General features: G+C 31.9%; 1 protein-coding gene across 1 annotated transcript; it reads left to right on the plus strand.

The window, feature by feature from the left end:
* Window positions 1-8,157: 8,157 nt before the first annotated feature.
* Window positions 8,158-8,760, plus strand: LOC126892920 (uncharacterized). The gene has a single exon (XM_050662839.1). It carries the CDS (start codon window positions 8,158-8,160, stop codon window positions 8,758-8,760), a length of 603 nt encoding a protein of 200 aa, XP_050518796.1.
* Window positions 8,761-12,303: the final 3,543 nt, after the last annotated feature.

Raw genomic sequence — 12,303 nt, forward strand, 5'->3', positions numbered from 1 at the left:
ACTCATTTTTTCATTCATTTCAATATTGTGAAAAAACTACGCATTCTACATGAATATTTTAAAGAGATGACTTTTTTGAAAATTCTTTCTCTTTAATATGAGAATTTATAAATTAAATATTGTTTATAAACAAAAAGCTATTGAGAATTAAACCCGAAAATAATAATTTTTTTGATTAATATTTTTATTAAAATAACAATAATAATATTTTAAACATAAACTTACGAGCATAGAAATCGGCCCACTTAAAAATTTGGTCATTTTTGATGACTCGTATTTCCTAAACCTGTTAGCCGATTTAAGTGATTTCTTAAACATGTTATAGCCTAATACTTTAGCAATACCACTGTAAAAGTATTGTTGCTAAACAGGTAAATTTTCATTGCGTATCGGGTTTACCAATTAAACTGTGTTTTTTACTCAAAGTTTGCATCACCCTGTGGAATATTCTAGCATATACAAAATACCAAAATTAAAACCCAACTATAGCCTCAGGTTTTCTTAAATCTGTTTTTGACTCATTCGTTTATGTTGGATGATGAAAAAGTTAGGTACTTTGACAACTAAACATGTTCTTCATCAATACACGGTGTTTCTAAATAAGTACGACAAACTTTAAGGGGTAATTCTGCATGAAAAAATAATGACAGTTGCCGCGATAGACGTTTGTTTGCAAATGTTTCGTTTCCGAGATACGGGATGTTGAATTTTTTCTTACAAACTGACGATTTATTTATTGCTTTAAAACCAGATGAGATATGCAAATGAAATTTGGTAGGTTTTAAGAGTTAGTTATTGCTGATTTTTTGACATAAAATTAAGAATTTAATATTCACCATTGGCGCGCATACGGGTAATATTACCGATCATATTACCCGTATGTACGCCAATGGTGAATATTAAATTCTTAATTGTATGTCAAAAAATCCGCAATAACTATCTCTTAAAACTTACCAAATTTAATTTCCATATCTCAACTGGTTTTAAAGCAATAAATGAATCGTCAGTTTGTAAAAAAAATCAACATCCCGTATCTCGGAAACGAGAAATTTGCGGACATACGTTTATAAAGCCAACTGTCATTATTTTTTCATGGAGAATTACCCCCTAAAGTTTGTCGCACTTATTTAGAAACACCGTGTATTGATGAAGAACATGTCTAGTTGTTAAAGTACCTAACTTTTTTATTATCGAACAAAAACGAATGAATCAAAAAAGAGAATGTTAAGAAAACCTGAGGCTATAGTTGGGTTTTAATTTCAGTATTTTATAAATGCTAGAATATTCCACAGGGTGATGCGAACTTTGAGAAAAAAAACACAGTTTGATTGGTACACCCGGTATATAATGAATATTTACCTATTTAGCAACAATATTATTACAGTAATACTGTTAAAGAGCCAGGCTATACCATTTTCAAAAAATGACTTAAATCGGCCAACAGGTTTAGATAATATGAGACAACAAAAATGACCAAATTTTTGAGTGGGCCGATCTCTATGCACGTAAGTTTATTTCATAATGTGTGTTTTTATGTAGTAACTACATCTACCTACCTACAAAAGACACGCCCGATTTTTTCAAGTAGTTTTTATATAATTCTATTTGTTTATCCCATTTGAAAAAAAAGGCAATTTTCAAATGGCTATACAGGTGTTCGTCAATATTTCAGAGGGCTTTTTTAGTCTCATTTTCTTCGTATGGTCTCAAATTTTCATGTCTTAAAAAAAGTATATTTATTTTTAATTGTTCATTTTCAAATATTTGATGCATAATGAATGATGTTTGGCCTTATAAGTACTTATAAAATAATTAAATTAACTGCGCCGTTTTAACCTTTACAAAAAAAAAAACAGAATACACCATCTGAAAAATTTAAAAAACAGATCTTCCAATAAAATGAAAACCCTCTCCGTGGCTCAGTGGTAAGAGCGCCTGCCTTTGGATCGAAAAAATCTGAAAGGTTGTGAATATAGTTTCTATAGTTAATAAATGAATATAGTTTCTGTCCTTGTGGGATCGGTACTCACCGGAGGAACCGCAGACGTTCGGATACAACTAGCGTCTCTTTGCAAAGACAATGACGTCGACTTTGCAAAGTAACAAGACACTTACTCAACACACACACTACACATAACACTAGGTACCTAACTGTTCAAAATTACCGTACCTACCATGCGAATGGCCATTAGTTGTCGAGGCATTAGCTAAATAAAAAAAAAAGAATGTGTGTGTACTTTGTACGCACGTAAGAAGTTATACTTCTATTATAATATAACTTCAACGAAATAAATATACCTACTTAACAGTTACAATACAAAAAATAACAATAATTACCAAAAATGAACCAAAACTTAACAATGCCGAATATTAAAAAAAAAGAAAAAAATATGAATCGTCCGGGATTTGAACCCACAATCTGGCGATTTTTTGATCTCTGGTCCAATGCTCTACTAACAAGGCCATCAAGCCGCTTGCTACGTACCTTTCAGATATACATAATTATACATTACGGTGACAAGTGAAATATAAAAATAGATGTTTTATTATTTTACGTCCAAGGAAGACAAATCCAAAGACACAAATTTATAATAAGAAACCTTTTAAACCACCTTTTTCAAATTGCGCAAGTTGTATTATTAATATTAATGTTAATAAATGAAATATAAATATTTTGACGTTTCACAATTTGACAATTCACTTTTAACTGCAGTGCCTTAAAAATTTTAAAGCACGTGTGCCTTAAAGTAGCATTTCTGACGCTCCTATGGAGTCCTAAAAATTGCATTTTTAACAAGTTTGTAGAAAAATATATTTAAAAACACTAATATATTCTTTCCACACCTTTTCTTTACTGATACATACATAAATTAAAACATTTTGAAGTATAACTTCAAAAATATAATATGAAAACTATTTAAAAAGGCAGTATAACTATTAACTAACCTTTGTTGTTTCTTTTCCCACAAATTTTAAAACGCAACAACCATACATAACCAAACCGTCAACCGTCCAAACCTTAGACAAGGAAAAAAGAGAGGACGGGTAACACTCATTTAAAACACACGTTCCAAAAGTGAAGCCAGTTTTTGGTTTGTTTGTCACCAGAAACATGGCGGTCACGTCAAAAATAACAATGGGTTGCCAGTGGTGGGTGTTCGTTGAAGGTTAATATTTCATAAAAAATCAAGTAAATCATCATCTAAAATTCGTAATAAAAACATATGTATGTATTGAAACATATGTACGTAATATGAGCAGCTTAATAAAACATTTACCGTACACAAATTCTTCATTTTAAATACATTTCATGTTTTTATTTTAAATACTCAATGCATAACAATACCCCAAAGATACGTCGATGATCAAAATCTCTGGTGTCGGTTTGTCTTCACTTTTGGTCAAGGATTACTCGTCCTCTCTCTTTCCTTGTCTAAGGTCCAAACCACAGCTGTGCTACAGCTGCCATATTGGATAATTTTTGACATGTCATTTGAACATCCAATCAGAACAAAGTTATAATGCGCATGCGCCCGGATCATAGGTTTTAACATATAAAAATTCACCCTCATATCGCGCGTAAAGAAGTATAACTTCAAAAAAATAAATAAATAAAATGAAAAGTTTGTACGATCCATATGACCGAACATATTTTTTTTCTTAAAACACAGCGCACTTGATTATGACCATTAAGAGCTCATATTTGTGCAGTGTGTCAATAAAATATGAATTTTTGATTTGGAATTTAAGTTTAATAATTCGATGTCCAAGCTATTGAAAAATGCCCTCAAAATTGCAAAATGTTTTAATGGTTTATTTTCATTTTAAGCTTAAAGTAAGCACTTTACGAAAAAAAAACAAGAATCGTCTTAGGGTCTTAGGTTAATCCAAATTATCAAAAAAAAAATTTCAAAAAAAATAGCAATTTTTTGCCACCCGCTAAAACAATTGCGATGTGAATTAAAAAAATATATCTCCGGTTCTACAAAAATATATTCACAAACTTAATATTTTTAAATGTGTTTTTGTATAACCTTTCAGATGGTGTATTCTGTTTTTCTTTTGTAAAATTTTAAACGTCGCAGATAATGTAATTGTTTATGAGACGAAAAATGTTACTGCATTTTGCATCAATTATTTGTAAGTAAACAAATAGAAATGAATACGCTTTTTAAAAAACATGAAAATTTAAGATATTAAGAAGAGAATTAGACCAAAAACGCTCTTATTAATTTGAACAAAGCACCTGTACGACCATTTGAAAATGATCTTGTTTTTCTCAAATAGAAGAAACAAATAGAATTGTTTAAAAATTACTCAACCGATCGAGCCCATCTTTTTCACATCTCCATAAAAATTCATAATATCTTTAAATATTTCTTTTTTATCTTTTAAATTCATAAGAATCGTTTAAATATTTTTTTTGCACGATTGGTCATTTTTGACTGTTTACCGTGACAGATTTTACGTCAGTAGGTGACATTTACTAGCAACTCGACGGTAAGTAATCCAACTCGACGGTAAGTAATTCACTTACCGTCGTGTTAAAAAATCTCTTAATTTTAATTTATTTTTTGAAAGAATAAAGAAAACTAACGAATTATTTATTAATATTGAAACTTATGGTACAATTTGTTAAATTATTTAATGAAATCCCACTTGTTTGGGCTGTGGTTTCACTTCTAACAGAAACTCCTGCAGAATCGCATACATTAGTAGTATTACTAGTATTGCACAATATTTTTTCGGCAAAATCTATTTTATTTTGAAGAGAATCTTCTACATACTCTCTATTCGGTAGGGATACACCGGTCACGGATTAATAAAGAAACAAACGAATCGGCAGGTCGATTGTAATATTTTAGGTATACCAGTAACATAAGCGTAGACCTCGGGTGCGTAGAGGGCCAATATCTATTTAATTATTGAATTTTTAGTAATTTTTTGATTAAAATTTAATAAACAGGATAATTTAAGGAAAAATAATAAGATAAATAATAAAATACAATGCACCCTTGTTAGAAATACCTTTCTTAGCAAAAACTTAATACTAACTTAGGAGTAAGATTATGCAAAACACCTGACTAGAACATTTTCCCGAGCAGATGCGAAGAGACTTCCTTGACTAAAAGAACAATTAGGATTTACCCGCAAGTAATATTTTAAATACGAAAAAATATATAGATTAGTGCCGATTCGATATGCGGTCTACCATCCAATATGCGGTCTACCGCAGAGTAACTAATTCGTTATGTGGTCTATCACAGAGTAGTTATTTCGATATGCGGCCACCACTAAATAATGTTAATGCATTCAGTAAATTTTGCAACTACTCGTATATACAGTATGGTGCAAATGAAAGGAATAAATTCTTTATTTCGTAAACCGATGACATTAGGGAAAATCCCGAAACAGGTCGATTTTTGTTTTTAAATTATGATATTTTGAATGAAGTAAAAGACAGACGTACTCTCAATCATGTATTGTAACTTCCGACGACCGGTTTCGCTCTCTAAAGTATGCAGAGCATCTTCAGGTCAATGGTTACAAGTAACTAAATGATTCAGTTACAAGGAGGTACTACCTCAGTATTCATTAACATGATATATCTGCTTAAGTTATGCTAACGGGATATGGTGGAATAGACGGAGAATGTTGCAAAGGTAAACAAGTTTATGGAATTTGGGAATTTTTGAGGGTGAAGAGATAGTTGGTGAAAGACAACCAACAAATCTGTACCTGTTATTTTGTTTGTGAAGTAGACTAAAGTGAATGCCATATATACAATTTTTTTAAAATGTGATGGTTTTAAAGATTTTTATTTCTATTTATTAAAAGATTTTTGTTTTTATTTATATTTATTAAAGACTTCTATTTATTAGTGTATGTGTTAGTGTAAGACTAACAACGTTTGGATCAAAACGGGTCGATATCTAATATATATGTTAGATGTGGACGTGCAGCTGTAACCTAAATTGCTAAAGTCAATACTCCTTGATGTTTTAATGAGAGGAGTAGTGGTCGTAAAAAGGATGAAACATCGGAAAGCTTAAAAATTGTAGCTAAAAGGGTATATTAGCAGTCATATAGTAATAACAGTAATAAATGTGAATTGATAGACAACAATGTAGGTACATGAAATTGAGATATAAATTAAAGGATGAGAATTAGAGTAGAAAAGAAAAGAAAGGAAGGGATTAAAATTCAGTTGAAAGTAATTGATTGTAAATTGAGACTATGTATTATTGATATAAGCAGTGAAGAAACATTAATAAACTATTGAAACAGATAAAAGAAAGGAATAGTAATAAAATATATTTTGGGGGTATACCTACAATGTGTTTTAAAATCTGTCAATAAACCCATTCAACATATGATATTTTGGCATATATATCATACTAGTGTCGTCATCCATCTGGGGGTGATGACGTAATCGATGATTTTTTTAAATGAGAATAGGGGTCGAGTGCTAGCTCATTTGAAAGGTCATTAAATTCACTATTTAGTCATATAAACATTTACACAATTATTTGTACAGGGCGTGCAAAAAAAATTTTAATGAAATTATTTGACAAAAAAGAAGAATGTATGTAGTTTATTTAATTCAAAATACATTTTACTGTTGCCCAGAAACAGAAAAAATGTTTATTTCAAAAATAAACATTGCTTTTCGATTAAATTCAATGTTCAAGCCAGCTCCCGCCAGCCACCTGTTTCTTAGGAAGTTTGAACATTTAATTTAAGCGAAAAACAATGTTTATTTGTGATATAAACATTTTTTTACTGATTTCTAACAGCAATAAAATGTATTTTAAATTAAATAAATTATATAGATTCTTCTTTTTTTGTCAAATAATTTAAATTAAAAAAATTTTTTGGGCGCCCTGTATAAACAATTATGTAAATGTTTATATTAATAAATAGAGAATTGAATGATCTTCCAAATGAGCTAGCACACGACCCCTATTCTCATTTAAAAAAATCATCGATTACTTCATCACGCCCATATGGATGATGTTACTAGTATGACATTTATGGCAAAATATCATAATTTAAAAATAAAAATCGACCTGTTTCAGGATTTTTCCTTAAAGTCGCCGGTTTACGAAATAACGAATTTATTCCTTTCATTTGCACCATACTGTATAGTAACAAAATAAAGCTCACTTTTTGACCTATTTTAATTACGGTAACTGTCTTGGCATTTTACTTATTCAAGTGAAAGTACTTAACTACCCAAATAGGTGCAAAACCAAATTAGAGAAAGTATGACAAACTAATGCAATTTTAATAGGTAATTTAACTAAATGGGTCGACAAACAAATCAGGAATGCTATAAGAAACTATAAGGACATTTGTTATCTTCCAGTTGAATTTATTCTGTCGAATTGGTAACGCCTTATATTGTTAATTTTGTGAGAATCTGTTCGTGCTGTTTAACCGAAAATGCCAAGACGTGTTTTAGATGTAGATACTCTAATTTGTAACCTACATAAGTACTTTATTGCGGAAAAAAACAATGGTGGTCCTTTAAAATCGGTAACGTCTGTACAACAACGCGTGTGCGATGCTTTAGGAATTAGCGAATCAAAATTAAGATCTACAATTAAAAACGAGAATAGTGAAGTGCCGGGAAACGATCACCACCATACTCGCCTGTTATTAAAAACGAACGATATGTTCGAAGGACGAAAATTTCAAATTCGTAATATCATAATATATCAAATGCGTGCAAATAAGGAACATGTGACTTTAGATACAATTTTACTTAAGTTAAAAGAGAGGAAATTTGGTGACATCGGCAGAACAAGTTTATGGCAAGTCCTACATAACATAGGATTCAAATTTAAAAAAGAGGATAACAGAAAAGCGCTTTGTGAAAGAAGTTCTGTTGTACACAAGAGAATTGAGTTTCTGAGAAAATATAACAAATTTAAAGAAGAAGGGTCAACTTTTGTATATTTAGACGAAACATGGATATTTTCTAAGGGTGCTACCAAGAGAATATGGCAAGATGACAACATAAAATCGATCAAGCATACTAGTGGAGAAGGGAAGCGACATATAATTCTGCACGCGGGAGGGAAGACAGGCTTTATAGAAGGTGCTGATTTAATATTTTCGTCTACATCAAAAAACAGTGACTATCATGACAATATGAACACGGAAATGTTTGTGAAATGGTTGCGTGAAAAACTTCTTCCCGGATTAAGTGAGCCCAGCGTAATTATTTTAGACAATGCGCCTTATCATTCAGAAATACTAAACAAAAGTCCAACAAATTCGTGGAATGTAGATAAGATTAAAGAATGGCTAACAAATGAACGCATATATATTCCACAGCATATATTAAAGTCTGAGTTGTTATGTTTGGCAAAAGAACATGCAAAACCAAAAATCTTTGTGGTGGATCAGGTTATTGAAAGTTACGGGCATCAAGTTTTACGTCTTCCACCATACCACTGCCAGTTTAATCCCATCGAATATATATGGGGAATAGCAAAACAATATTACGACAACCATATTGGGCCTAATGGGTATACAGACGAAGCGGTTTGGGAAACTTGGCGAGAAGCACTTTCAATTGCAACTCCAGAAGTATGGCGGAACTGTATATACAAGTGCGAAAAATTAATTGAAGATTGGTGGATTCGTGAAAATAAAATTAACGAAATAAGCCCAATCATAATAACAATTAACGGTGATGACAGCGATGATGATGACAGCGATGGCGATGATAGTGTGAACAATAACGACTAAATCATTTTAGTAAAAAAAATTGGTACGTATATTGACTTAATAATATTTAGCATTTTACTTAAATATTTGATGTTTACATAATGCCCTGCTGTAGGATTACCGGATCCTTTTCAAGGCGTGATCATTTTAGTAGGTGTGATTTGTTTGAAATCGAAACTATTTGTAGATATTGTAGGTACATACGTAATATTATAATATTGTTTTTAATAATTTTTATTTACGGGAAAAATACCCCATTATACATATAAACTATAAAATATACATGACTAACATAGAAAACATGCGATCTGAAAAAAAAATAAAACAAGCTAAAATTAGTTTACAATGTCATATAATTGCTTTTTACACGCGTCAATTGACTTTAATTTAAAAACATCCAACGTCAATATATCACTTAAATTGATTGTGACTTTATAGAAAACCATTTTAGAGATTAAATTAAAACATCAACAATACAGCAACGTTTAGCCTTCTACCTTTTATAAGTTATAATTTGTTTTATTTTTATTATATTGATATTCATGCAACAATTAATAATAGGTATATTGATTTTTGGCTACGGATAATGAACTGTTATAAAGAATCATGAAATTATCTCGCTTAGGCTTCTGAGGCTATACAAACACCTAAAATTTAAAATTATTTGATTTATATAAGAACCTCCTCAAATAAAAAATTACTGCGCCCATGTGTAGATAGTCAAACTACAGCGGACCAGTAAATTCGTTCATTTATTTCTTAATCCATGACCGGTGTAAGTCTACCGAATAGACGTTACTTGTAATGGACGAAGTTTTATATACTTTTGCAGAATTTTTAAATATGGAATTTTATCGTCTGGTTTATTAACAACTGTAAAAGTACGCTGGATGTTCGTTTTTGTATTGGGTACTTTTACAATCATTAAACCATCGGTTTGTTGGATGTCATTCATAGGAATATTATATAATCCTTCTCTTCTACAGGCACCAGATATTCCCAATATCATTGCGACCTACAAATTATGAAAAAATATTCATTAGAGTATTTCTTTTACCTAAACTAGCTTGTATTACCTTGTGAACTAGAAATTCTTCATCCGGTGCTTCCATCAGAAATTTTTCAAATTGCTCCCGTGTAAAAATGCTCGCTTTCTTAGGCCTATAGCCAACATTTTTTCTCTTCAAATACGTGATCAAAGTTGAAAACTTGGAAATATCAATGCCATCATAAAGAAAAACGGTGGATTTAATCATTGAATATTATGCCCAGAGGCTTCCAGGAGCTTTCAACTGCATATGTCTTTGAACGAAATATGCCAATAGAGTATTTTCTTCGATTCTTAAATTCTTGCCTTCGCACCATTTTTTAAAACTTTGGTAGGTATTTTGATAACGGATTTTGGATTTTTCGGGAATAATTGCGGAACGCCTTTCTTCCCAAGCCCGTTCAATTTCTTCAAATTCACTTTCGCTCATATTTTCATTTATAATAATCAAAATTGTACTTAAAATTATTGACAACTAAATAAAAACTTAATTCTCCATTGTTGTTATGCACCCTAGTTACTACCTAACAACCAAAGTATCTATCTTGATAAAATGAATGAAACTAGTCAATATGACGAAAATGTTTAATTTTATAATTTATAATGGTATCAATAGTGAAAAAAACGTTATAAGCATGTCGAACGTTAAGGGTAACCGATCTCAGACAATAATTGTCTTCGATCGGTAAACCCTTACCGTTCTCCATACTTAATATACTATTTCTGTATTTTAATCAATATAAACAATTGTAGAAATGCTTGTTTTCGGGTTTAGTTTGTAATAACTTTATTTTATAAACATTTTTTAAGTTAGAAAATTTTATTTTAAACAGTTAGTATTTTCAAGAAAGTCGTCTGCTAACGTTTTTATCTCCAATGCGTAGTTTTTTCACAATATTGGAATGAATTAAAAAGTCATTTTTTTTTGCTAAAATGTGAATAAACAATCGATGATACAGTAAAAATTTCGATACCCCTGCGATGGTACCCCTTTTCTATCGACTTCCTCAATATATTCCAGATAAAAAACAGCGGTCAGAACTTTTTCGATTTTCAAAACGTTTCGTTTCTTGGGGTATAACAAAATATTTTAAATAGAGCTACTAAGTGGATTAATTTTTTGTCTTCGTAATATTTACTTTATATTTTAACATCAATTCTCTTTTATTTATATAAGAATAATGCGTTATTTAACAATAAACAACAAGATAAAACGCGAGTTCCTCGTGTGCCAGGTTTCGTCAGTAGCTATACGACTATAGTTATATCCTAATATATTTTTATTTTAAGGGGATTGGTACTGTTACGCGATTGACTCTACTATTTTATTTATTTATATATTTAGGCACTAAGTTTAATTTAAATAAAGGAAGACTTACTTATATTATTTTATTTACATCACTTATTTATTTTAATAATTACAAATAACGCCAACTAACACATCTAATTTATTTACAACTCAAATTTATGATTTAATTAACTAAACATAATAACTTCGATAACTAATATATACATTTCATTAAATCCGATTCGAATACAATTATATCACGCGTCGCGGCTCGTTCATTGACTGACTGCCTGCTGCTTAAAAATCATCCGCTTATATAGATACGGCTCTGCTTCGAGAACATTTGGAACACCTGAGGCAGGCCTCTGCCTATCATCGGGAAAATTCTGGGTTAGCGGAGACATTACTCGTCGATAACGTGTCGCCGTTGTTTGTTGACTGCTAGGGGCAGGGCCGGCCTCAGTTAGAAACTCGTCACATTGCCCCCTCCTTAAAAGATGGTTCCTCCTGGAACCTTGTCGGGACTGGAACTGGATGCTGGTATCTACAACTGGACCCTCTTTTACAACTCCCAGTTTTATAAAAGTGACAGGGGACGGTCTTCTCTCCGCACCAGTAACTATGCGGATTGCAACAGACTAACACCTGGACCTCGGTGTCTTGGAAAATTTCTTCTACCATATTTCGGATAACTCTCCAGTCTAATTGGCTGCATTCTAACTTTGGCATGGCTAACTTTTGCACGTCGGACTCCAACACGTGCTCTCTCAATTGAATTAATGCATCCCATACATCTTGGTAGGTAGGTTGGTCATGAACAGTGTCTTTTGTTACCAGATAGAATAGGTAACGTGATGCATCTTGGAGTTTCAATACTTTGCCAGGAGCTGGCAGTTGGCATTGAAGTTCTGCAACTCGACCAAACTTCATTCGGAAGGCGGATGCCAACCCTCGTGCGTCTTTGATACTGGCCGGGATGGTATGGGCCAGTGAATAGTCATTGGGAAGTGCGAGTAAATCTCGCTTTTCTTCAGTGGTAACACCATGTCTTGCTTTACCGGTACCTCCATAGGCCCCCATGAACTCCTCAAACGTGAGGTCAGGTATTTATCGAACTTGGTTTACCTCCACTTCTTCATCTACGTCGTGGTCTCCCTCGTACGGCGCCAACCGGTTATGGTGGACTATCATCGGCTTTCCCCTAGGAATCTTGCTTACTCGGTAGACA

This window comes from Diabrotica virgifera, chromosome 1, assembly GCF_917563875.1.
Source record: "Diabrotica virgifera virgifera chromosome 1, PGI_DIABVI_V3a".
In the NCBI taxonomy this organism is placed as follows: Eukaryota; Metazoa; Arthropoda; class Insecta; order Coleoptera; family Chrysomelidae; genus Diabrotica; species Diabrotica virgifera.

Bases quoted from the DNA above. Each gene is read 5' to 3' on its own strand.
- LOC126892920 (XM_050662839.1), top strand. From the start codon at position 8,158: ATGAACACGGAAATGTTTGTGAAATGGTTGCGTGAAAAACTTCTTCCC.